Below are 26,799 nucleotides of genomic sequence, written 5' to 3'. Positions count from 1 at the left end.
GCAGGTATCTTTACGAATTGTGGTTTTCTCCATATATTGGCCCGGCAGTGGGATTGTGGTAGGATTATTCTTATAAACTTTTTTTCCCCCAGAATTTCTTACTCTTCTGTTAATGCATTTGAGACTGAATTTTGGAATCCTGCAGGCCCGATTCTAAAGTAGCATAAAGATGGGATGTAGCTTGTGACAGAGAGACGATTGGTAACATTCTTGGTGATAACTCCAGCTTTCCAGATCAGAAACAAGAAACAGGAGCTCAGCAAATGAATACTTCATGCACGAAACCGTTGTTTCAGAACCCGCTTGAGCGGGTTCTGAAACACCACCTGTGAGCACCACCTGTGAGCCCGACAGTTGGGCTGATAGATAGCTGGAGGCCGATCTGTTATAGACTTAGGGCCACAGGTAAATGTAGAACATGACCGGTTTCTCCACAAGCAGACTTTTCAGTTTTGATGAGACCCAAAGTTGAATGGACACCTGTTGTTTTTTTTTCTTTGCTTTCAATAGTGTGGCGGAATGCTGTTTCTGGGTATTACTTTTTTGGTGAAAAATGCCATTTTTAAAAGCCACAACATTTGTAAAGAATATTTGATGTTTCATATTTTTATGTAATTCGGTGTAATTTTTGCTCATTGTTTTTGTGTCTTGTTGACACAAAAGGGAGAAGGATGGATAACTGAATCGCTTTGCTATACACTTGAAGCTAACATAACCTTGTAATTAACTATACTTCAATTGAAAAAAAAAAGGGAGAAGGAACATCAGGATTAACCTCTGCTTTGTTATTTAGAATAGAATTTTTTTTCCTGGCTAAAAATAAAGGCACATTGGCAACGTCGATTTTCCTAACTGTGGCCTCTGATCTGCTGTGGGCTCAGAAACTGGGTGGTTGGGTTTATTACAGTCACCTTCCCTGTGTGGCTTTTAGTTCCAGAACTTAGTGTTAGGTATTCCAGATAACATCCAAAAATAGAGACCAGTGGCCTCTGCGTGAGTGAAATAGTGAATCCTATTTCGTTGAGCATGCTATACCTGAAACGAGGTAGATTTGCAACCATTTCATAATTATAAGACTACGATTGGTTGTGACATTTATTTAATTCTGCTGGACGAAACATTATCTGTGTACGGCCATACAGGGATTTGGTAGCTCACTCGTACATGGCAAGAGTTTTATTAACTCTTAACAGTTTTATTAACTGTACCCTGTGGGTACAGTTTTGGGCCCAATCTACCTCTCAGGATTTTCCTACATGAAATGCGAAAGACAACTCCGTAGGCCCTACCTACAGTGTAAGTAAGAAGCAGTGTGGTCATCGAGCCCATGTCTAAATCCCAATTCTTGAACAAAATCACTTTACATTTATAATTCAGCCAAAGCATGAGCACACAAAACATTTCTCTGAGTCACTTTTTTCCTGTCCATTCCTGTCCTGGAATGTGCCTGGAATATGCCTGGGTAGTTTATTTATTTTATTTTTTAAAATCTTATTTATTTATTTATTTTTGGCTGCATTGGGTCTTCGTTGCTACATGCGGGCTTTCTCTAGTTGCGGCAAGAGGGGCTACTCTTCGTTGTGGTGCATGGGCTTTCCATGGAGGTGGCTTTTCTTATTGCAAAGCACAGGCTCTAGGCGCATGGGCTTCAGTAGTTGTGGCACATGGACTCAGTAGTTATGGCTCGCAGGCTCTAGAGCGCAGGCTCAGTAGTTGTGGCGCGTGGGCTTAGTTGCTCCGCGACATGTGGGATCTTCCCGGACCAGGGCTCGAACCCGTGTCCCCTGCATTGGCAGGCGGATTCTTAACCACTGTGCCACCAGGGAAGTCCCGCCGGGGTAGTTTAAAAGGAGATCATGTTAATCTATGAAGTATTAGCGATAATCAAGGAAAAGATGGAAACTTGCCATTATTATGAATCTATCACTAATAATTCTTTGACTTTGATTTTTTTTTTTTTTTTTTTTTTTTGGTCTCCAGAACTCTTTCTAATGATATACCTCCATTCCAAGGAGATATCCCTAAGGAAAACCTTTCCCCAGTCATGACTTACCCTCAGTCAGCATCTTACCCGAATTCCGACAGAGAGTGGTCACCTAGCACCAGGTGAGTGGCTGGTGTGTGTACGTGTGTGTTCACCTGTCCTGGTCCAGAGGATTCCAAGTCAGTTACAGGAAACATGTTTAATGAAATGGTGAAATCTAAGTAAAAAATGAAACAAAGTAGGACTGGAAAAAACACAGTTTAGAGTAAGAGGTACAGATCAGGATTAAAACCAGAGAATGTACAGATCATAAACTTCTATCTAATAGCAAAATGGAACTACAGATATGGCTCTTAGCTTCCCCAGGAGACACTGAAAGGCCAACCACTTGTTAAGTTACATAAAGCTAATTGTCAACAGGAGCAGACAGGTGACAGAGCCTTTCTGGATACTGAGCCCTGAAATGGGACTCAAGAGCAAAGAGATTGCTTCAGGGGCCCCCGCGGTCATTCGGGGCTGTGAGAATGAGGCCTTCTTCCCTTGCTGTGTTTACGAATATTGATTTCCCTGAAATGAGCTCTCAAGGGGCCCTAGACTTCCTGTATCAACTTGGAGAACCAGAGCTGCTCGGTGTGCAGGGAAGACTCTAAAGCCTTTAAGCCTGTGAAACCTGTGAGGATATGTGAGCCCTTCTGAGTAGTTTTCAGGACTGGGGAGGGGACAGAACTGAAGCGTGCCTTCTCAGCAGGGATAATATCACCCCTGTCAGGACACAACTTGGTTCTGGGGTGGCAAAAAAATCTTAGATATTATAATAGTGTGTAGCCTCCAAAGGGCCACAGTACATAAGCAGATACATAGTATATCCATGGCATTACAATTTCATGGTGGAGGGAGGGCTACTGGGGAAAAAGGTCCCGGAGGTGTGGTGAGAATAGAAAAGAGGTTGGGAAGCACTGATCTAAGTGACAGCGACATCCTTAGGTTACTCGTGCCTCTAACGTGTTAGGTTTGCTTCTGGTGTAAAGGGGAGGTTTCGGAGCCCCTAAGCCCTGGCACGTGCTGCAGGGCTTCCCACCTGAAGCCAGGCTCACATAGACGCCACTCCCGGTTCCAGTTTGACCTGAGTAATCTCATGAATGAGATGGCTTGGTCAGTGCTGTGTGCTGAAGTTGAGGATGGAGAAAAATGGATGCATCACATGCCTGGTTTCTAGCCGGGACCGTGACAGTGAATGTTCGTCAGCCGAGGTGGGGCTGGGGGCCTGTGGAGTCCCCTCCCCTCATGGGGGTCTGTCTGTCCTCAGGCCGGCCCTGTCCAGTGGAAACATAATGCTAGCTACATATGTAATTTAAAATTTTCTAGTAACCATCCTTAAAAAATGAAAAGAAACTGATGAAATTAATTTTGATGATCTATTTCAATGACCTGGTATATCCAAAATATTGTCATTTCAGGTCATCAGTTTTTTAAAACATTATTGAGCTGTTTCAGTTCTCATTTTCATAAGCCTTGGAGCCATGTGTCTCATATGTACAGAACATCTCAGTTTGGACCAGTCACATTTCAAATGCTCAGTAGCCACATGCAGGCCCATGGCTATCATGTTGGACAGTGCGGGTGTAAGACCTTTCTAGAACCTTGTACATTCTCTCCCTAGGCCTGTGGAGTTAAACCCTGAGGGAAAAAACACAGTACTTTTAGGAAGAAAATGATGTGGAATATTTAGAAACCACTAATAGGTAGAAAAATCTGTTCAAACACTCTGATTTTAAGCATTTTAAACAAATGTTTTAAACACAATCTTGAATATGTTTCTCTGTCTTTCATGTTTGGCTCTGTGAATCTAGAAGAATGACCACGTCAGATTAAGTGATCTGGCCACTGTTAAATGCAATTACAAGTTAGGATAAATAGATACATTTCCATACTTGGGTTTATGTGTTTTCTTTTAAGAGACAGTTACCAGCCCAAATTATCCAGCCTTTTGGAGTAAGTCCTTTGATTAGGCACTAAATTCTGACCCAAGAAAAGCAAGCGTTTATGGGCATACGGTTGAAATAGAAAGTGAAATGTGTGTTTTGGCAGTGTCCTGCTTCTGTGGCTCAGAAGATTCATGTTGATTTCTTAGTGATTTCAACATGTGATCCTCTGCTGTTGTTCGATGCCCAAGTACCTTCACTTTCTTAAAGATGTTAGCGTGGAGAGGAGCCAAATAATTGATAAGAAATTTTGTTTAATTGAATTGACCTGTGATTTCTCTCTCCTTGAATGTGGATCACGTGGCATCCAGTAGCCTGACAGATTGCAGGGGGAGCCCCCCTCGTCTGGCCGTTGCGGCCGAGGGCGGTCTTTCTAGTTCTTGCCCTCCACAGTCTTCCCACTTCCACGCTTCGGAAAGGTAGATTGGGTTATCTTCCCACTGTGGATGTCTTTGATAATAAAAACTTTGATCTAACTCTTAGAACTGTGTGTTGCTATTAACCAAATTACTTATGTGGAAAATACATATAGATTCTATGAAGTGAAAATGTAGATTTAACTCTTACCAATCTATTTTACCAACTAACCAAATCACTTATGAAGAAAATACGTATAGATTATTACTTTTCCTTTCATTTTAAGCATTTGTCTGTGGTTAGATTTTTTTTTTTTTAAGTACTAAATTTAACTCTCTGGAAATTAGGGTCACGCATATAATTCTTTCTAATTTTGTGAAGTGCTTTGAAAAATACAACAATGCATTGAAAATTGGGAATATGATCTCTGTTTTGTGTCTGGGGTTGTTCAACAAATAAGTTTACGAGACCTTTTTTAAGATGTTGCTTAAGCATAAGGAGAGTTATTATTATAACTCAGTAAATAGCTTATGGACCTTCCGGGACGTCCCTGGCGGTCCAGTGGTTAAGACTTCGCCTTCCAAGGCAGGGGGTGTGGGTTCAGTCCCTGGTCGGGGAGCTAAGATCCCACACACTTCACGGCCAGAAAACCAAAACATAAAACAGAAGCAATATTGTGACAAGTTCAGTAAAGACTTTAAAATGGCCTACATCAAAAAAAAGAAAAAAATTCCTAAAAAAAAAATAGCTTATAGATTTTCTGTGTAATATAATCAGATGTTTCCACAGCATTTGTAGCGTAGAATTTTGGAGAATAGCATAGGATGGACTTGAAGGTTTGGGATCCTAGGTTAGAGTCTTCATCTGAGGCAGAGGCCTTAGATTTCTGCCTCCATTCCCTCAACTTTGCCCACGCTTTGACCTGCCTGCTTTGTAGACTTACAGGGTTTTCTTTAGAAGCCTGAACAGAGAAGCTGTGATTAACTTCTACCTGGGAAACTGTTTTTCTTTTTGATTGAAGAACCCAATCTCAGGACGTACTTCACTCACAGCTTACTATGCAGAAGAAAGGCCACTTTCAAATGAGGTCAGCTAAGTTGTGAGCAGTTATAACGGATGTCCCTGATTGGGATTTCAGGAAAAATGCTGAAAACTATTATGGCTAATAACTGCATTCGTTATGAAAATCAATCAGTGACCTTGAAGCTTACTTTTTTGAACAACCCTTATCTTAAAAGTCTAATATTTGGTAATCGTATTAGAAATTTTGGAACCATCTTTCTCATCGATCACAGTCAGCATTGGGAGTCTTTTTCCTAATTCATCTTCTGTCTGTCTGAATTCTCTCAACAAGCAGCGCAGACTGTGCTCACGTATTTAGGTGCAGCATCCTTCCGAGAGGCTGGTGCGGCCTGGGGGCCAGCGTTTATTGTAGTGGCACAGTGAATGTGAGAGGTGGCACGTCTAGCTTATGGCTCACACAGGGCTGGGTCCTTTGTGAATATGAATTTGCCCACCTGCATGCCTCTATGGAAACCGTATGGCTTGTAGCTTTTATCACAGGATCAGAATGTTAGGGATTCTGGAGTTGAGTGGGGTGACAGAGAGCCGTGTTCAGTGTGTGCATTCTTCTAGAGTGGGGTTTGGTAAACTACAGCCCGTGGCCCCAGTCCGGCCCACCCTCTCTTTCTGTAAAGTTTTATGGGGCACGGCCAGTTTGTCCATATATTGCCTGTGGCTGCCTTTGCACCGCAGGGCAGAATTGAGTAGTTGCTGCAAAGATCACATAACCCACACAGCCTGGAATTCTTGCTACCTGGCGTCTTAGAGAAAACGTTTGCCAACACCTGTCTCCAGAGCAGGCTCAGTCTAAAGGGCTTGACTTAATTTTGTGCGGTGGGTAAGACAATGTATTGTTCCAAAGAATTTATAACAAAATATAAATAAATTGTGTTCTTTTCAAACAAATGATTTGAGGTTTGGGTGCAGTGCCGATGAGGGTGGGAAGCCAGTTACGATGGATTTTCCCCCGTGATGCCTCTGGAGAAAGAATGACCCAGGTCACAGTTGTCGGCACAAAGGCCCCTCGCTGGAGGCCACAGCGCTCCATTTGCACATGTCACTGATGCTGAACATGTAATTCTGGACACTTCGGTGCCAGAAAAGCATTGACCCTTTGGAGAAAAGCAGACTTAGGAAATTAGAGGAAGCAAGACAGATCGGAGGTGATGAACGCTTCACCTCTCAGATATCTGGAGGGCCCAGCGTTCCTTCTCGGGGGACTCCTTCCTTATGGGCACGAGTGCGTGTGTGTGTATGTGTGTGTGTGTGCACATGCATTTACGCTCATGCGTGTAGAGGTGTTCCATCGTTTACACGCCCACGGTATGCTATCTCAGGGTCCTCCTCTCCGCAGACTGGCCAAGCGGAGCCCGAGGGCTGCCACGTGCCGTTGACATGGGTGGAGGGTAGCGGGTGCCCAGGGAGGAGGAACCAGCCAGCGTCCCCCTCAGTGTGAAACGATGGAGAGAAGCAGCATTTAGTCTGTTTGTCCGAATGGCTGGACTAAAGAGAGCCAGGAGCAGTTTAGCCATTCAGGGTCCCTGTTTGTCTGAAACATGGCTGTGTGTCATCCACGGGCTCTCCTTGTCCTGGCAGGAAAGTTCTGTTCCCTTGGAGCTGACATCTAACTTGAACAGATAAATGAAACCAAGCACATGGATGAGAGATGACTTAGGGGAGACTGTGTGAGGTCTGTGAGAGAAGGTGCAAAAGGAAAATTGCAGGGGCTTTCTTTCTCACATCATTTAAAACTGTCATCTTAGAGGAAATGGTGCAGGAGATGGAAGACCAGAGATAATTAAATGGGTCTTCCTTCTCATCCGGTTGTTGTTTAGAAGGCTGTGAGAACTCTGTAGATAAGTTGATGGTTTCTGTGCTTGGACAGAGGTATGACGGCTCAGGGCTCAGGAATGAAAATGTAGAAAACGCAGAGAGGCAAACCCAAGTTACAGCCACTTAAAAGCTGGTCTGAGAATTAAGCATCATGATGTGTTGTTGCAGGAAGAGCTTAGCAAATAGGAATCTTTGAAGTATTCTTGGAAGATATAATATTTTACAAAATCTCAGCTTGGAGGTCCCTGCCACGTCAGTGAGTTATGGGTGGCATCTGGCATTTGTGGTAAAGTTGGCCCATGATCAGTTTCCCGTTTCATCTCTCTTTTTTCCAACTTCCCCTTTTAAATGCTCCTTCTTTTCATCTTTACTTACTTGGAATTTGGCGGCAGGTTGGGACAGGGCTACGCAAATTGGGAGCACCTTCCCCCTTGGCGCGTGTTCTGTCGACCCCTGGTGGCCACAGAGGGGATAGTCATGAAGCCGTGGACATAAGGCAGTGGCGGGTTGGGTACATTTTTCTGGGCTCTCCCGAACCCTAGAATTCTGGGCCAAAAACAAGTTTTAAAAGTTTCCCTTCCCACTTTAATCATGCATTTGTGTTTTCTTAAGTCCTTCAGTTTCCCGACCTTCAACACCTAAAAGTGATTCGGAATTGGTCAGCAAGTCTGTGGACAGGACAATGCAAAAGGATAATCTAGAAATGCTCTGGCTTTGGGGAGAATTGCCCCAAGCCGCAAAGGTAAGTTCCCCCCCGCCCGCCGCCCTCTCAATTCTGCCATGCACCGAAGGTAGTTTCGAAAAACATGTAATGGGCACAGTTCTTTCTTTCAAGAAATTTTATTTCATATTCCAATGTGTTACAAGAACCTTGAATTATATTATTATATCGCAAGCTGGGGCTTTTTTTTTTTTTTTTAATAATATTGTAAGATCCTTGGAAGATGCTACAGCCTCTTGTATCCCCAGTAAATCTTTGTGATATGAATAAATGAATGAGTGAGTGAGTGAAGATGGAAAGTATTCCTATTATGACTCAAGAAGGGCAGCTCTTTGGAGACTAGGTCTGTTGAGGCTGGAATTGGGGGTTAATTCGCTTTCTAGGTTATTTAACTTTCACGGAAAATGCTGACTTCTCTGCCCACAAGTGGTAGTGCTGACCCAGCCAACCATCTTTACAAATTCACGTCGTTTGTTGCTGGAGAAACGGCACGAAAGTGCAAACCCATCACTTCTTCTGGCAAAACAGTTCCGGCCACAGATCCGCTGTTGCATTGTTTCCATTTGTGTTCGAAGCTGTGGGATCAGATACAGAAATGCATACCCTCTCCCCACTTTCTGGCCCACAAATTGCATTTCGGTTTCTGTTTGGATAAATCTTTTCCATAACTGGAAACCCCTTGGAGAGATAGAGACAGAAATGCTAATTTCCCACTCATGTGAACCAGCCACCAAGTCTGCCCTTGTTCATTCACGTTTTGGGGGGGTAGACTTCGTTGAAATATAACGCACGGGCAGAGAAATACCCAGATCCTAAGTGCTGAGATCAGTAAATTTTCACACTGTGAATGTGTCCACGTGACTTGCACCCAGACCAGGAAGTGGGGCTAAATCAGAACTTGGAAACCCTCCGACCCTTTGCAGGTACTGTTCCAACTGACTGCCCCCCCCCCCCAAAACCCCCAGGATAAACCCAATCTTGACTCTAACAGCAGAGATTAGTTTTGCAAGATTCATCATGTTGTTGGGTGTAATCGTAATTCACTTGTTATTCTTATTACTGCAAACACCCTGTGGTGTGAGCACACTTCCCATTTTCCTGCTGGACGTTTGCGTTCCGTTGCTAATCTCACTCACTACTCTTTGGTAGTTGATGTTTTCTGTGAAAGTTCATTCACTTTGGAAGTACTGTCCTTGGTTTCCAGACCTCTCGGCAGGTACGGAATCACCAGGTGACTCCTGAAGCTTCACCGTGTCCTGCCAAGTGTGGGCTTGGCTCTGGAGATCCTTGCCTGCCCGGTTGTTCTTTGGTGACTCAGTTTCTCTCTGACCTTCTCTCTCCCTCCCTGCCCCTTTGATCTAGTCATCTGCACACAAGATGAAAGAGTCCAGCCTGCTGAACAGTAGAAAAGTCTGTGATGAGATGCACTTTCAAGCCATCCACAGTGAATCTTCAGACGCGTTTAGTGACCAGTCACCGACACTGGCTGGGGCGTCTCCCGTGCAGCCGCTGTTGGAGCAGAACAAGCTGCAGACGGAGATTCAGTTCGCAAACGAAGAAGAAGATGTTGAGGCCTTAGGAGCCGCAGCGCCCCCGTTGCCTACGATCGAGGAGTCCAAAGCCCTCTCCGCCAGCGCTGCCCCGGCAGCCAGCAAGACGGATTCGCCTTCTAGGAAAAAGGGTGAGAATGCCGGCGCTTCCCAGCTCCCTCCTGCGAACTTGGGGCTCGGCAAACTACAGCTTCTTCCCCCCAAAGTTCGGGGTGCTTCAGGACATCTCTCCTGTTCGGTCCGTAGCCTTTTGCTGAATATGTGAGTTCTCAGAATTCAGTCATAGAAAATCTGGCCTGAAGGAGGCCTCGGGGATGGTGTGGTGAGCCCCGCCCTGTGCAGGTCAGGGGTGCTGGGGTCCAGCACACGCTGGGACTGCACAAGACGTCGATGACTAAGCTAATCTGTGCCCCTCTCCCCTTGCCCCTAGTTTCTCTCTAGTGCATTATCCTGTTTTAATTTCTGCGTACTGTGTGTCACTATTTCAAATGACCATTTGTTTCTTTTTTTGCCTGACTTCCCTACTAGAACATATGTGCTCTACAAGGTCAAGAATCTTTTTGGTCTGTTTACCTGTTTCCATGGTACTTAGAATAGTGGTTGGCACGTAGTGGGGGCTCCTTACATATAGCTGAATGGCCACCTGGTTGCCTGTCTGGAGGAATGACCTTAAGCCTGTCTGTTAGCCGTGTGGCTTTGTGCAGTGTTCTAGGTTTGTATGAACCAGTGACATAATTCTCCAGCAGAAGTAAACTGGAAGGCTGCAGTCATGGTGCCCAGGGGCCGATGGTACCCTCATGAGGGTACTGTGCTTCAGAGTCTTGATGAGGAAGTGCTTAATGAAAGCGTTATTGTTTAGTAATAATAATAACAACAAAACCGATGCCATTAATACCAATAATAATAACAATAGTCATCGTGTCAGGATATTGAGTGCTTAGCACTCTTCAGGTCCTTCCCGCTGGGGAGCTGAGGCTCAGCGAAGTTAGGCGACCGGCCCAGGCCACACGGCTGGCGAGGGTGGGAGCCACATGCGAACCTGGGCCGTCGGCCTCGGTGGCGACGGTGTGCCGCTGGCTTCTAGCTCTTGGGTCTCTTGCAGTTTGGGCACTTCTGAGCACATCTGCACACTGCTCAAGTGCCCTTTCTGGAGACACTCAGAAGTCCATGAGGTTGTCTCTGGAGAACGGTGCTCTGATCTGACCCCTTTGCTGTTTTAGACAAACGGAGCAGACACCTTGGTGCCGACGGCGTCTACTTGGATGACCTCACAGACATGGATCCTGAAGTCGCTGCCCTGTATTTTCCCAAAAAGTAACAATCCTTTTTATTCTTCATATCATTTTCTGTAATCTGAATATTAATCCGGGAGTCCGCTTTTTCCTTACATTTGATTAGAAAGTGAGTAAGAAAAGGCCGCAGGAGGCTCACGTTTTACTGTGAGAAGAAACCAATGAAAGCAGTGGACCCTCTGTGTAGATGTGAGTGGGTGGGTGTGTCCCCGGGTGGCATCTGAGCGGGAATGCAGGCACGAGGTCACCTCCCCGATGGCACCAGGGTGGTGTCGCAGTGGTCAGTGGCCCACAGCCCGAATCAGTGGCAAAGAGCGGGCAGCTGTGTGGCCCTGTCCCTCCCCAGGGGAGAGTCCCCCGTGGCCATTGGGGGCCCATCTTCAGTTCTCCCGTGATTTGCAGGGAGGGCCAGATCCTCGGAGCATGTAGCAGAGGACTGTGGCCTCTTAGGACAGCGTGCTTTCTCTTCCGTCGGTTTCAGTGTGTCTGGGAGAGGGTGCAGGGAGATGTAGAGGCCAAAAATGACCGTCTTCCCTCCTGAGGTCGTTCACTGAGCTTGTCTGTCTTTGTCATGGTGCCTGAATGAAAGTCTGTCCTGGGATGAAATCATTGGCTCCTCTGATTGCCAGAGCCCCTTGATATCCATGTGAGAACTCACAGCCCGTTCCACTCTTCTGCTTCCAGCGGAGACCCTTCTGGGCTCACAAAACACGCCAGCGACAACGGAGCCCGCTCAGCCAACCAATCCCCGCAGTCCGTGGGCAGCTCTGGCGCTGACAGTGGCATGGAGAGCACTTCGGACAGCCTGAGGGACCTGCCGTCCATCGCCATCTCCCTGTGCGGCGGCCTCAGCGACAACAGGGAGATCACCAAAGGTACCGTCCGGGAGCCGGGCTCAAGCCAAGAGCGCCCCCTGGTGGCCTCTGGTGGGAACGGCTCGAAGCCTGGGCTCCTAGAATGCGTTCAGGTCACAGGCGATGGTCTCTGGCCCGGTTAGTGGAGGACGCGTGACCCACTGTTCCTCAGGACCCGAACGTTGCTGCCTGGCGGTTGGCTGACCTCAGGGTTCTGTGGGTCACACGTGGCTCCAGACGACAGCAAAGCCACTGGGGTCACGGGTCGTCAAGTGTGCTTGCAGAGCACAGCGTGTGCCCGTCCTGCAGGGGTGTCCCAGGGCGGCAGCGTCAACACGGGGAAAACGCAGTACGTTGCAAGTGTGCAGAAGTGCCGGAGGAGGGAGGGATGTCTGAGCAAGTGCTGGGACACATCCCGGCTGCATCCGAAGGGGGCACGCACCCGACTTATAACAGTGGTGTCCCAGCATCTTATGCCAGTTATGTGGTGAGGTGGCCCTGAGACCCCCAGTCGATGCAGTCAGCCATTCCAGCTGATGATTCCTGGCCCTGGTGGCCCTGGGTGTTTCCCACCCCCAACGTGCCTTAGGCAGGTCACCACGCTTTCATTTGTGACTTGTTCATCCTCACGACTACCGAGGGGGTAGGCGAGGTTCCTATTCCCACGTTACACGTGAGGGAACTGAGGTTTGGGCAGGTGGATCACTTGCCCAAGGTCACACCAGTGACTGTGACTTAAACCCGGGTGGCCGGACCTTGAGCCCTGCTCCCCGGTCGTCTGCTTCTGCGGACACGTGTTTACCGTAGTCCCACACGCCTGCTGCCACGTAAGCGCGTGTGCACTGATTAAGGGCCAGACTGCCCCCCATCCTCCGAACGCCCCACCTCCCTCCATTTATGTGCAGACACTGCCCCCAAACTAACGGAAGCCCCCTTTGCAAATAGATTTTATAGGATTGTCTGCACAGTTGGAATGTATAAACTCTCAAAATAGCTGTGAACATGAGTGACTGAAAAACAGGCCTGGTTTTTGAACCAAATTTTCCTTATGTTTTCCCTATGCTTGCTTTCGCAGATGCGTTTTTGGAACAAGCCGTGTCATATCAGCAGTTTGTGGACAACCCTGCCCTCATTGACGACCCCAATCTTGTGGTGAAGATCGGGAATAAGTAAGTTCCTCCCGAAAGTCGTTTCAGCTGTCGTGTGATAATGCTTCAGCTTCAGTTTCTCAACTCTAGAGACCTGGACGATAGCTCTTGGAAATATATGAAATTAAGTCTTTGTTAAAAGTCTACTACTGTCTCTTCACTCTTGGCAAAATGCTGTGTCACTCTTGGCAAAATGCTGTATCACCATATAGCGAGAGCGTTGACATAACTGGATCCCGGGGCGTCTACACTCACCTGCACGAGATTTTATGATGGGAGGTGTGATGTCACAACCTTGGCCCGTGGGGCTCGGCCCGTATGATGCGCGGGTGTTGCATGATAGACTGTGCACACACCGCGTGAAAGCTTCGTTGTCTAGGGTCAAGGGGCGTGCACGTGTTTTTACAGACTGTTGGCAAACTTTTCTCTCCAAGAGGAAGCCATGGATGTTTACGCGTTAACTGAGGGTCCTAGTTTCCTTTTCCTTGAAAGGTGGCAAGAGACGCCCCAGCGCGTTGGTGGTTGATGCGCTGCGGGGTGAGGGCTGCTCTCAGCTGGCCTCTTGGTCGCCCGCCACGCCGTGTGTCGTGCCAGATGGCCGTGGCCGCTGTGGGTTTGATGGAGGAGGGGCTCGTGCAAGGGCGGGGCATGTGGGGGCGCTGGGCCGGGGTGCTGGCCACAGTCGTGGGCTCTTTAAGGACCCAGCTGGGGTTCCAGAGCCTTCCACGACTGCTTCTCAGGACATGAGGTTTTCAGTCTGAGCCTTGGTCTTCTGACATCTTTGTTGTTGTTTCGTGTCAGGTACTATAACTGGACGACGGCGGCACCTCTGCTCCTGGCGATGCAGGCCTTCCAGAAACCTTTGCCAAAGGTGAGCTTTACCATGAGACAGAAAGGGACATGGAAAATGATGGCGAGATGAATGTGGGGGGTTGGAACTTAGCTTTTAATTTAGAAACCACGAGGTGAATTACACTGTGCTGTTTGGAAGTCCAAGGGTGTAAACGTCAGGGTCTCTCTTGCACCTTGACTGTCCTTCCCCCCTCCTCGCAATCAAGGCAGTGCCGGTCTGAGCCCTGCCCCCTCCAGTCCCCTGTCCCCGCACCCACCGTGCCAGGGACACAGGTGGAGGCGGAGCAGATGGGCCGATGTCTGAGCCCAAGGGAGATGAGGGGAGAAAGGGTGACGGGTGGGAGCAGGCAGCAGGGTTGGGCGCAGGGAGGCGCTGTACCAGAGGCCAGGTGCCACCGTCAGCATCAGGCGTCCCTCAGCCAGGAAGCAGGTCTGGGACCGATGGGCCGAGTAGGAGCAAGTGCGGGCTCCGGGCAGCTCGTAGCTGCACCTGAGCGCAGGTGAGCGGCTGCAGGGAAGAGGCAGGGCGAGGGGCAGACGCACCGCCGCAACCCCGCTGTGCCCACATCCTCCCCCTGCCGGCTCCCTGGGCCTCGCCTGGGATTGACCGTTTTCCGGCGTTGAGTCTTTCTACCAGATGCTACGTTCTTTTTGCTGCAGAGGCCACGTCTCACACTTGCCTCCCTCATGTGCTTAGCGAGCGCTTTGTGCTGCTGTGGATGTTGTGGTCTGTCGGAACTCTCATCTCTGAGGTTCCTGAAGGTCTAGTCCGACTTTGTTGAGCCCCTGCTCGCTCCTTTGTGGTTGTGTGTGTGCGTGCTTTGGGATTGTGACCTCATCCTTGGTGGTGCTTTATCTGTGAGTATCCTTTGTTCGACGGGGCTGAGGGCATGTTCTCCAGAGTGGGTTTTGTTTTGTCCTCGGCAGCTTCTGCATAGCATCCATGGCCCAGGACAGACTTTTATGTTACGTGTCTCAGCTCTTAACAGATCAAAAAGAAGAAAGAACAATGCGCTAGATATTTAGTGATAAAGTTCACAGAAAAAGAAATGCCTCCTGAACTTAAAGAAATTCGTCTTTGTGGTAGGCGTTCTCAATCTTCCTACAGGTTGTCAGTAATTTTTTGCATTCTGTTTTCGGTGTTTATCTAATATAGAATTTATCTTTATATGTAGAATTTTTCACCATTTTCTTTTGTGGCTGCTGGGTTTTGTATCACACTTGGATATTTTGAGAGTCATGAGTGAGGTGTCAGGACCCAAATCAGTTTTGTTTTTTTTTTTCTCTTCAGCTGGTTGTTGAATCAGGACGCTTTGGTTGCAAGAAACAGAGTGACTACAAGTGCCTAAAATAATAGGGGTTTATTATCTGCCATAGTAAGAATGTTAGAGGTTGGTAGTTTCAGGCTTGATGAATCTGGGTGAACGTCTTTGATTTCCTTGGCTTCCCCTTTACGATCCCAAGATGACTGTTTTACCCATCATCTCGCATCCAAAATAGGAAGGATAGAGAGGCAGGCTTCTCACATTTCATTGGCCACAGCTTGGTCACATGACCACCTCCAAGCCAGTTGTTGGCAACACGGTGGAATGGCCAGTCGAAGTGGTGCTGACCAATCGAAGTTCCTCCCCTGGAGTTGAGCCTGCCTTCCCAGAACATCCTGTACAGTGTAGTCTGATTCTCCAGCAAAGTGTTGGCTATGTGGGCAAGAAAGAAAGGGGATGATTCACCCAGGGAAGCAACCGAGAGGGTCTGTCAAAGCTACCTAATTATCCGGATACCTTTCATTAGATAACTGTTTCTCCCACTGATAGGCAGTTACAACTCTATCATATTACTACTTCCTCCGTGAATTTAGATTTATCTCTGGACTTTGTCTTCTGTTGCATCAACATGTTTACTCATGTCCCAACGCTGCGTTCTTTTAAATACTATGGTTTTTAAATGTATTTTAATAAAATAAATTTTATTAAGGCTCATGCCTGCTTATTATTCTGTCTGAGTTTTCTTGGCGAGTTTTGTTTGTTTGTTTTATAATTGAACTTTAGAATCAGCTTGTCTAGGTTTGGAAAGAATCCTGTTAGTTTCTTTTAATTGGAATTTTGTTGTATTTATGGATGGAATAGGGTAATTGACATCTTCATGAATTGTCCTATTCGTGAACTGGGTATGCATGGTTTGCTTTTTGGTGTATTTTGTGGTTTTCTTTTGTGTCAGGTAGGGATTTTTAAATGATAGAAGCACACATCAGGCTAAATATGTGAATTATTTCTCTTTCCACTTACCTGCAACTCGTTCGGTTGAAAGACTTAAATCTTTCTTTCATTACTAGCTGAGGTATCAGCTACCTGATAGTTCTGTAAACCAAGGAAAGGAAATTAGATAACATTTACCTTGGTCCTGGAATTAGCCTCAAGATGGCTATTTTGTTCTTTGGAAATATGGAGAAAATTATAATTATTTTTAAAAAATTTATTTTATTAAAGTACTGTTGGTTTACAAAGAAAATTATTAATTAACATTTAATCTCCTCCTGTTCAGTTGGCATTTATTTAGGGCAAGAGTATGAATTTTCTTTCTAATGCTTGAGCTTTTAAATCAGATGCATCTGTTAATACTCAGTGTGCCACAATTTGGAAACTTACATTTACTAAAAAGATCCTGTGCGTTTTACCTTTTGTGGAAGACTGTTTACCCTATACCTCATGTTAACCATTTCATTTTTTATTTTACAGTCATCTTATTGAGAATAACAACATCTTAATCAGTAAACCACTTTAATTTGAAAACCTCTGGTCTGACTAATCACTAATGATTTTCAATGCTTTCTTTTTCTGTTGTTGTGTTGTATTTTATTTGTTGTTTGTTGATTCCTTTAACATCTTCTTAAGTCTTCATGCTTAAGTTATCTTAATGTAATTTTGGACTCCATTAGGTTTTGCTTCTCAAAAATTTTTAATCCACAAATAGTATGTTGTGTTTTCTCTGATTTTTTTTTTTTTTTAAATCTTACTTTAATTTGCATGTGTGTGTCTTTTGGTTTGAATGTGCTAAGTTGATCTTTTTTTGGTTCCATTATTTATGTTACCATCCATTTAAAACAGGCCACGGTGGAATCTATCATGAGGGATAAGATGCCCAGAAAGGGAGGAAGATGGTGGTTTTCATGGAGGGGAAGAAACAGCACAATCAAAGAGGTGAGTCTGAAAAACAAGAGTGTTCCTACTTAGCTCAGCGGATTTTGGGTTTGGGTAGTAGGGTTTGTCTCCATGCGCGTGTCAGTGAAAGAAGCCATCACACCGAGTGTGCAAGAGTCAGGCCTGCCACAGGGTACGCAAAGGGAGCACAGAACGAGGGGAGGTGGAGAAGGGCCCGGAGCGCTGAGCAGAGTTGCCGTCACATCCTGGCTCTGTTACCTCTCAGCCTGGGGACCGTGGTCGGGTCACTCCTGCTCTGAAATGTGTCTTCATCTGTAAAAAGAAGAGATTCAATGTGACGTTTAAATTTTTTTTTTTTAAGTTAAATATCTTCCTGTTGCTTTGAGAACAGTTTTAACGAGGTAGACTTACAGCCTAGACTAATTCCCATTAGTCGTTTCACTTTGGTGGCTTTGGTTTCCATTTCTATAAATGCCTATAATTTGTTTCAGATCTTTGCCAACCTCTCAGCCTATTTCTGGAAGCACTTTCTTTGCTTGGCTTCTGTGCCAGTGTGTCTGCCTGGTCTTCCCCCCCACCTCGGGGGCTGTTCCTCCCCTGGCTCAGCCCCTTTGTAAGTGGGTCCTCAAGGGTTGTCTTAGAGCCTTCTCTCCTGCTTCGTCTGCCTGTTTTTCCCTAGGCAACCTCATTCACGCCCATGCGATGACTCCATTTTTATTAACAAGGAGGGCGTTTTGTACTCCATGTCCATTTATCAGGTAGCCAGCTAGGCAGATACCTCCACGTGGATGCTTCAGGCACTTCACACTTGTCATTTCTGAAATCAATCTGATGGTTTTCTCTAGAGTTCTTCCTCTGTTGGACCACCGTCAGCAAATGGCACCACTGTCCACCCACAGGCTAGTACTTCCTTCTTCCCTCACCCCTCCTGTCAGTTTACCATCCTAAATATCGCTCAGGCTTTCCATTTCTCTCTAGCTCCACACCCCACAACTCAAGGCTGCCACCTTCCCTCCGAGGGTTGCTTCCAAATGGCCTTTCTGTATCCATTCTTGCCCTTTCTTCCTCATTCTCTGCAGTTGGCATTGGTCTATGTAGTATAATGGCCCCATTTATATTTCTCCCTGCTTAAAAGCTTTCCGCGGTTTCCCAACGCTCTTGTAATTAAGACCAGTATCCCTTGCATGGTCTACAGGACTTGTGTATCCTGGCCCCTGCCTCTGTAGAGCCTCACCTTTTGCCGTTCTCCCCCTGCCCTCTGTGCTTTGGTGTCCCTGGCTGAAAGTGCATTCTACCCCAGGACTCTTGCATGTGTTATTTCTCTGCCTAGTGTTCTTAGGACCCCCGTCACCCTTCTTCACTTAATTACCTAGCATCTCAAATGGCCCTTTCTGGGCAGGTTAGTCTAGTCTGCTGCTCTCTGCTCTCCTAACCCTGCCTGGGACCTTTTCCTTCACAGGTTCTCTCATCGTTTATAATTACACACTGATTAGTACGACTATTTGATTAACATCCCTGTGTCCCCTCCAGACCCTAAACTCCATGAAGGCTGAGACCGCACGTGCTCGTGGCTTGGATCCCTGGGGTCTCCCGAGCGCCCGTTTTGGGACCCAGAGCAGGGGTTCGGCAGATAGATATTTGAGGGAATGCTGATTGTACTTTTGGAATCTAGTGTGAAGAAACCCCAAGGGCAGCGGTCAAGTTGGTTATTATAAGAGTAAAAGAAATCCCAGGGGCTCAGTTTGTTTATTTCATTAGTTCAAAGGGAAAGAGTCTGTTGGGAGGGTTTCATCAAGATAAAACTGTTCTTGGGCATTTTCTGTTGGCATACCTGAGCTTTACTGACTGTCCCATTATCTCCAAGGGGTATAAACATGGTAGAGCAAGCATGCACTTTACTTTAGGAGACTTAAGGTGTAAGGGGCCTTTCTGATTCTCTTACTGGAGAGCAGAAAGTTCGAGAATTTAAGAAGAAGGCTACTTCAGAGACCTATTTTTGCGGAGCGTCCAGAGTTTCATTAGTTGGAACTGAGGAGAATGCGACATGCAATAAGGAAGAGTTATGAAATCTCTTGAAAACCTGAAATATATTTCAGATAGATACACATTTTTGTGCTGGTCTAATAAAGAATTGTTAATAGTGGCGGCTAAGTTACCTGCCTCAACAGATAAATTAAACATTACTGGGCCTGTTCTCACATCAATTATTTGCGTGCTTATAAAAAGCTAAAGAATATTTGAAAATAGCTTGTCCCCATCAAATGTTAAGCTCATCACCCTGTTACACAGTTTCTATCACTCATTTTCTTTATTTATGTTAAAAACATCAATCTCTACCCCCTGACCAAATGACCACAGATCGTGAAATTTGATTGTAAATTCTGTGTCCTTTGACACACGTGTCTGGCCTGTGATGACTTCCTGTGACGTCTGTGGGGCTCGTGGATGTTCTCCTCCTCCCTTGCCTGCTGTGGGCCAGGCGCTGTGTTTATTTGCAGCATCTCTGTGGTCCCCATGGCAGCACTAGGAGAGGCATGTCATCATCCCTGTGTTGCTGGTGAGGAAACGAGGCTCCAGAAGGTTGCATGACTTGCCCGAGGTTCCTAAGCCAGGGAAGCAGGACTGAGCCCAGAGCTCTTAGAATTCCAAAGCTCTTTCCAGTACATCAAAGGAGCATCTTCTATTAAGAGCATGCGGTATTGAGAAAGAGAATGCGCCCATGTTTTTCTCAGGCAAAATATGGTGTGAAAATATTTTCAGGCATTTCTATCAGCAATTATAAGAAAATATTTTGAAAGCCCTCGCGTATCCAAGCAGCCCTTGATAAAGCATTTGCATAAGCTACAGTGATTATGAAGCTTGGTTTGGTGCCAAGAATACTTATGGAAAACAGACTTATTTTTGTCAAAAATACTTCTCAGCTTAATTGTAGACGGCTAAGCAAAGGAGTAACTAGGACCCACCATCCCTGTGGGGGCGTTGCCGTTGGGGAGGGCACTGGGGCCCTGCTCTGGACTTTGGGGAGCCCGTCACAGAACGCCAGTGGTTGTGTAGGTGGTTTCCCTTCCGTGTGTTCATGATTCTTTGTCTTCTTCTTCTCCAGGAAAGTAAGCCAGAGCAGTGCCTAGCAGGAAAGAGCCACAGCACTGGGGAGCAGCCGTCACAGCTGGGCATGGCCACCAGGTACAGTGCCAAGTCACCTTGGGGCGTTGCGGCTCCTTTCTGTGTCTACGGTCAAGGCACAGATGCTGATAGCGTTCACCGAATAGCCCAGGCCTTGGACCCGGACGGACCTGGGTTGCAGACCGGGCTCTGTCCTTTACTCAATGACCTGGAGCAATTTACTCAAATGGTTGTTCCCAAGAATCAGATGGAAGCGCTTGCTCCTCAGATACCGAATTTCCAGAGTAAATGTGAGGCGTGCATGGGGTGATGTAACGAGCACCCCTCGTGCTCTTGGCATGCGCTAGCCCTCAGTTTACAGAAGGTGGTAGCAGCGGTGGTAAACAATGATGATGAGGTCGGACAGCGGCGTTAACAGGGGCATGAAAACAAGTCGCCCTTCTGAAGGAACTTGCCTTTCTCTGTAGTTTAAACACTTACCAGGACCTACATTGATACTTTCCTAAGTATTGATGGGGATTCATGTTAACTTGGTACAGAGCCCTTAGATTTTGATAATACGGATCCATATGAGTCGTGTTTTGTCTTCAGGGTAACCTACTCGTACGGGATTTGAGGGTAACTACTGTGAGGGCCATGCCGTCACCCACTAATTCGACGGTGTTATTGCATATTGACGCTGAGTGATCCGAGCTAGTATAACACCTTTTACATATGACCTCACCCTTCTGGTATTCCTGTGCTTGAGAAACCCAGGGTTGCGTTTCTTATTTAGCAGGCAGAAAATGCTAACATGTTCACTGAGGGCAAGATGCATATCTCTATCCTTTTTTTTTTTTTTTTTTTTAAATTTTATTTATTTATTTACTTATGGCTGTGTTGGGTCTTCGTTTCTGTGCGAGGGCTTTCTCTAGTTGCAGCGAGCGGGGCCCGCTCTTCATCGCGGTGCGCGGGCCTCTCACTGTCGCGGCCTCTCTTGTTGCGGAGCACAGGCTCCAGACGCGCAGGCTCAGCGGCCATGGCTCACGGGCTTAGTTGCTCCGCGGCATGTGGGATCTTCCCAGACCGGGGCTCGAACCCGTGTCCCCTGCATTGGCAGGCAGATTCTCAACCACTGCGCCACCAGGGAAGCCCTCTATCCTCTTTATAGCTTAGAGGCCAAGCCAGTGGCTGACCCAGAGCAGGCATGTCTTAAATGTGCTATTACTGAACTGATGAGATTTTTCCAGTATATTGTTGTTTCCTAGGGGAGGCGGGCTTAGATTTCCAGTCCTTGGATTCCTGGCCAGAGCTCTGTATCTTAAACTATTTTATTTCTAGAACTCATTGTTGGAAATAGAAACTCATGTAGGTGTCACGTAGGAAACAGTCTGATTTCTTTCTTGTCCTCTGTGGAGAAGAGTGCGCAGGACCTGATAAAAGTCTGCATGGCAGGGCCGGCTCTCGGCTGGGATGCTATCACAGGACACCCCTTTCTGTTCCCCCTGGTGGTGCCCTGGCGCTGTTCCTTCCCACCTGACCCCCTGCCGGTCTGCCCTGGACGAGGGAGCAGGGTCGAAGAGCTTGTGTGTTTCTTTTCCAATCTTCACCCTCCATCTCTGGCTCATTCTCTGGGGAGGGGCTTTCCAGCACGGTTATCTGGATACCTTCCCCACCTGGAATTTTGAGTGTACCTTGAGTGAGCTTGGAGGGGAGAAGGCAGGTGGAACTCGGGCTAAAAATGCGCAGTCCTGAGGGGGTGTAGGAGGCCGCTGGGATAGAAGGCAGTGGGTTTTCGGTAAGGGGGTGTTTGAAGCAGCAGGATGTACACGGCGGACTTTGGAGTCAGGCAAATCCGGCTTGGAGTCCTGGCTTTGGGTAAACTCCTTTCCGTATCTGAGGGAAGGAACTAGCGTGCTGTCCGTTCCCAGAGCAGCCAGGGAGGGAGACACAAGCAAAGATGCCACCCTTCTGTCCTGAGCAGTTGAAACCAGCGGTTTGGCTGCACTGGAAATACCCTGCTCTCCTGGGGCTCTTTTTGAGACCCTCTGTGTCCTGCAGTAATTTCCAAGCAGAAGAGGCAGCATGGGCTGGGACTTTGTCACTCTTCTCTATGATCTTTGGCGAATTCATCAGCCCCTCGGTGCTTCCTCCTTCATCTGTGAAATGGGCACAAGACTGACACCCACACTGCAGGTGTTGGCTCATCTAATCCTCACGGCAGCCTCATGAGAAAGGAGGTGCAGAACGTAAAACCCAACAAGGCCACATGGGCTGTGCCTGCGGTCAGGAGGGTGGGTGGCTCTGTGGTGGCCTGGAAGACACAGGCTCATCTTAACCATGCAGTTGCAAGTGTTTAAGATTATACTCCACAATATGGGCCAAACGCAGGATGTCCGCCAAATCCGGCCTGCGATATGCCAGTCTGAGACCTGGGGAAGGCTGGCCAGGGGCTCAGAGAGGTTTAAAAGGGACAGAACACGACAGTGGCTGGTACGGGCTGTGTGTTCTTCTCCTTTCCAGCCGCGTGACCGCTCCTGGAGGCCGCTCGGTGGGCCGAGGGTGGAGGAGGCAGCAGGGCGCTCCTGCAGCTCTTCCTGAGCTGGAACATCGGCTGACACAGTCCATCTGAAGCGCTTCGGATTTTCTTAGTATCTGATATGATCCTATTCAGATGTTGACAGAAACGCTCTGCCCTCTTAGATAGAAAGAGTTTGACTGTTGGCCACTCTGAGTTAGTTAGTCAGGCTACATTTTTTTTACGAAACCTGAAACACGAAGAATTGACTCTCGCGAAAAGGATTTGAGGCTCTGAAAAGTCTTCGTGTAAAGTCTCCTGAGCAGTGTACATCTTTTCATTTTTACTGGCATCCTAGTCCCCTAATTAGATTCATGCAGTTGACTGAAAAAAAGTGCCGGAGCGCTTTCCTAATTGACAGACTTGCGATTGACAGAATAGTCCCTGAAGTCTCATAATCGAGCAGACAGCTTGTCACCATGCGAGTCATTAAAGTACCATCAGAAACTGAACACTGACAAGTGCGAACTTCAATGTTGTTCACAGCTCCTTGGCTGAACACAGACACTCGAGTGAGATGAGCCCTTTTGTTTCGTTCTGTCGCTCCTTGCAGACGCCGCGAAGCCAGTGACATTAAGGACTGTTGCAGGAGTGGGGAAGGGGGTGGCCAGGTCCACAGGTGACCGTGCCCTCGCCCTAGGCCGGCACCGCCAGCTGAAGTGTACAGCTCCCATTGCCGCTTCTGTATCTGTGTTTTCCTTTCCGCGCTCCCTCAAACGTGGCATGCTGCACCGATCTAGGGGTTTTGGTTTTTGTTTTAAAGCAGCAGATGGAGCTAAGAGCTCTTGTGCCTTGCTTCCGCATCCCACCAGCAGAGGCTCACATCATTCTGTTGCCACTGAGAGCTTCAGTTCACATTTGGATCTCATTTCCCACCAAACTGTTTGCGTGGAACATAAACATTTTCCAATTCAATGAGGGGCCTGTAGCTTCATCTCCTGGGTTCCCACCCAGGCACTGGTCAGGCCGCTTGGCTCCAGGACCACGTGTACCCGTCTGTCTGAAAACCAACCTCTAGGTTGTTGGTTGAAAAGGATCAGCGTTGTTTGTAGGATCGGCAGGGGTCGGAAGGGGAAGGGACTTTTGTGTCGTTTTACAGATGAGCCACCGAGGCCCAGAGAGGAATCCTGTGGTTGTGAGGCCTTTCCTGGGACGCCTGTTTCCCGGTCCACTTCTTTCTGTCTCGTACCTGCCGGCCTCTGGGATCTCTTGGTCGGTGGGATGCCGTTTGCTCCCCTGCACTTTAAGATGAGGAAGTCTAGTCTGAAAGAAAATAGTCTGAGCAGGATAACATAGCCTGAAGTTCCTGGGGTTCAAACCCGGGCTTCTCAGGTCTCCACTCTACCTAGAACCGGCCCCCAGCGTCACAGGTGTAGATTCATTCATCCAGTTGTAGCTTAACCCCGCCATGGACCAACCGGGATTCTAGGCTAACGTGCTCTTTCTCCGTGGACATAGTCACCTGTCCCCACGGCTCGTGCACCAGGGCTGTGTCCCCGTGATGGCCAAGTCTGTGACTCCAGCCCAGATTGTTCTGTGTAGCTCCTGGACCCCTCGTCCGGCTGCTCTCAGATGTCCTCTGCCTTCTTAGCATAGCACTTGTCCAGCTCTGTTGTGATTGTTCAGACAGAAAGCCCCAGGGAGCGCAGGGACCAGGCTGCTTGCTGTATCCTCCACGCCTGGCATGCCTAGAGGCATCGGTGGCATGAGCTCCAGTCCACCAGCCCACAGCCCACAGGCCGCCCCTCGTAGGGCCCCGGCAGCAGGGGTCTGAGGAGGGGCGGCTCATTCTGGACATGGAAGGAGCCAGGAGAAAGAACACAGAAGCGGGGTGCCATGTAATGGGGTCTTCCCTCTTGTCTGCCCTAGTGCGGGGCAGTATCGGATTGTAGGAACTGCTTCTGGAACGAGCACGTGGGGCAAGAAAGCAACAGGCTGCAGAGGAAATACCCAATCATTTCCTGGTAGAAGGGAAGGGAGGGCGAGGGGGCAGGAGTTCACTGAGATGCAAAGCTAAGATGGAGCCCCGTGTGCCTGTCTTGCATAAAGGGATGCGCTGAGCCAGAAGCTTTGCGGCGGGGGAGCGGCCGGGGGGGAAGCGTGCATCCCGGGAGTCGGGTGGGGCCTGCTCTGGGGCTGCCTAGCTTTCTCCATTTAGCCTAACAAACGTCTACGAAGCACTTTGTAGGGCGTTAACGGCATTTTCAAAGAAAATGGTCCCAGGAAGCAGGTCTAGTACTGCTGGGTTGGGGACTATGCCATAGCAGGATTTGAATCCAGGGAACAGCTGATTGCTGACATGCCTTACCTGAGCTATTTAAAGAAAATGAGCCTGCTTCCCACCCGCACCTCCCAGCCCCGACCACGCGGAGAAGTCCAGAAGCGCTCGGAGCGCTGGATCCTGTGCAGGTGAATAAGGTACGGCTCTTGCTCCTGGGGCAGCCTGCTTAGGGGTCCAGGGGAGCATCGGGGGGCCTTTCTTGGCTCCCCCGGCACCTGTTCGTAAGGCCTAGAGGGTCCTCGTTACCTGGGATTGTGCGTTTGGAGCGGTGTGTACCGGGAACTGGTCAGCTTGGACGTGCAGGAAATTTGGGCTCCTGTGCTTGGCCAGCAGCCTGGGACAGGGCAAGAGAGGGAATGTGAGCATCCTCCAAGGCCAGGAGGGAGCTTGAGCCCGCTGATCAGGACGGGAGCCTCCTGGTTTAAAGTAGAGTGGTGATGACAGGGTGAATGAGGAGAGGCAGTCCCGGATGAATAATGCAGGAGCCGCATGGATGGCGTTAGTGATGGCCTCTGGTCAGTGACCACCACCCGATGGGCTCCGTCATCGAGTCCGGCCTGATGCATTTTTTTTTTTTTTTTTTTTTTTCTTCGCGGCACGCGGGCCTCTCACTGTCGTGGCCTCTCCCGTTGCGGAGCACAGGCTCCGGACGTGCAGGCTCAGCGGCCATGGCTCACGGGCCCAGCCGCTCTGCAGCATGTGGGATCTTCCCGGACCGGGGCACGAACCCGTGTCCCCTGCATCGGCAGGCGGACTCTCAACCACTGCGCCACCAGGGAAGCCCGGCCTGATGCATTTTTAATGGCTACCCAGATGTACTTCCTAATTGGCAGTTACATCATTGTGTGTTCCAGAATAAAGCATGAGTCATCCTCCAGTGAGGAGGAACACGCGTCCGCCAGGCTGCCCAGCACGAGCCGCCCCCCCCTGCTGTCCAGCGTTGGCTACAAGAAGACCCTGCGCCTCACGTCAGAGCAGCTGGTGAGTGTCCTGTCCTCCCCCTCCACCACACTGCGGGCACTGGCCCAGCCACGGCCACCTGGACTCGGTGGGTTCAATGACCCGGGCGTCCCTCCCATGCTCTGTCTCCGGCTTCAGCTCTGGCACCTCTATCCAACTGCCTGCCACCCCACTGCAAACCTCACATCCCCCTGTTGGTGTCTCCGGTTCACGCCCCACGTCAGCTCCTGTCCGGGCTGGCTCCAAAGCATCACTTCCCCTGTGCCGGCCCTGCCGCTGCCCTGGAGGCTCCTGTCCGCAAGTGTTGGCGGAGGGCGGCCTGAAGGCGTGAATTTATTCTGAGCTGTGAATGCCTGAGAGCCCAGATCTCGCAGGGCTGTTTCCACTTTTCCAGAGATGTTTGTTAAGTCAACCGCATCTCCTGAATTGGGGGAAAAGGAGGACTTGTGATGGGATTCAGAGAGCTTCCGGTAGCAGGGGGCCATCCTGGTCACAGTGTCCTCTGCTCTGCGGCCGTGCCACCAGTTTTAATGCCTGGACCCTGTTTCCCAGGAGCAGACAGCGAGCAGGTATCTGCTGCTCTCCGAGGAGTTTGTGGGGGCCAGGCTTAGTTGTGATGGTGTCTGATGGGAAAAGAGAACGGTCAGGCCTGACACCCTGCACCGCTGGGGGCGACCTGGACTCCTGCCCCCAGCTGGCTTGCACTCGAGGGCCCCGGTGCCGAGATTCAGAACCGCTGAGAGGGGATTCTGCCTTCGGAATCCAGTGTGATTTCCTGGGGTCTAGCTTCTGGGCTTCTGGATACGAGATGTACCTGATAACTGAGACGACTGCTTTCTTCCAGTTTGTGTCCGTGTATTAACTAGTACTCGTGGCTGGTTCGGGGAACGTATTTTCATCCTTGACTTAGATTCGTCTCCCCGGCCATGGCCCTTCGTACTCAGCCGTGGCCTAGTAAACACATCCCAGTCTGAAGTTGTGATTTCCTGCGGCGACCCTCAGAGCCCGTCACTTACAAACCCCAGGGGGCGTGGGTGAGGGTGAGCTGCGCTACGCTGGGGCCTGCGAGGGGGCCTGGGGTTCAG

At 48.6% G+C, this 26,799-nt stretch overlaps 1 protein-coding gene across 2 annotated transcripts in view; it reads left to right on the top strand.

Moving 5' to 3' along the window:
* The window catches only part of LPIN1 (lipin 1), a 68,400-nt gene that overhangs the window by 20,707 nt on the left and 20,894 nt on the right, over positions 1 to 26,799 (top strand). For both annotated transcript variants that reach the window (XM_029231955.1, XM_029231956.1), the window contains exons 5-14: positions 1,981 to 2,106; positions 7,831 to 7,960; positions 9,302 to 9,620; positions 10,710 to 10,803; positions 11,466 to 11,656; positions 12,711 to 12,804; positions 13,585 to 13,654; positions 16,740 to 16,832; positions 19,897 to 19,976; positions 25,609 to 25,735. In XM_029231955.1, coding sequence (XP_029087788.1) covers positions 1,981 to 2,106; positions 7,831 to 7,960; positions 9,302 to 9,620; positions 10,710 to 10,803; positions 11,466 to 11,656; positions 12,711 to 12,804; positions 13,585 to 13,654; positions 16,740 to 16,832; positions 19,897 to 19,976; positions 25,609 to 25,735 — 1,324 coding nt within the window. The remainder of the gene's footprint in view (positions 1 to 1,980; positions 2,107 to 7,830; positions 7,961 to 9,301; positions 9,621 to 10,709; positions 10,804 to 11,465; positions 11,657 to 12,710; positions 12,805 to 13,584; positions 13,655 to 16,739; positions 16,833 to 19,896; positions 19,977 to 25,608; positions 25,736 to 26,799) is intronic.

The sequence above is a fragment of the Monodon monoceros genome, unplaced genomic scaffold (genome assembly GCF_005190385.1).
Source record: "Monodon monoceros isolate NGI ecotype Baffin Bay Population unplaced genomic scaffold, NGI_Narwhal_1 Super_Scaffold_19, whole genome shotgun sequence".
Taxonomy (NCBI): Eukaryota; Metazoa; Chordata; class Mammalia; order Artiodactyla; family Monodontidae; genus Monodon; species Monodon monoceros.
The sequence above is the reverse complement of the archived record's forward strand: the minus strand, read 5'-3'. Positions and strand labels throughout refer to the sequence as shown.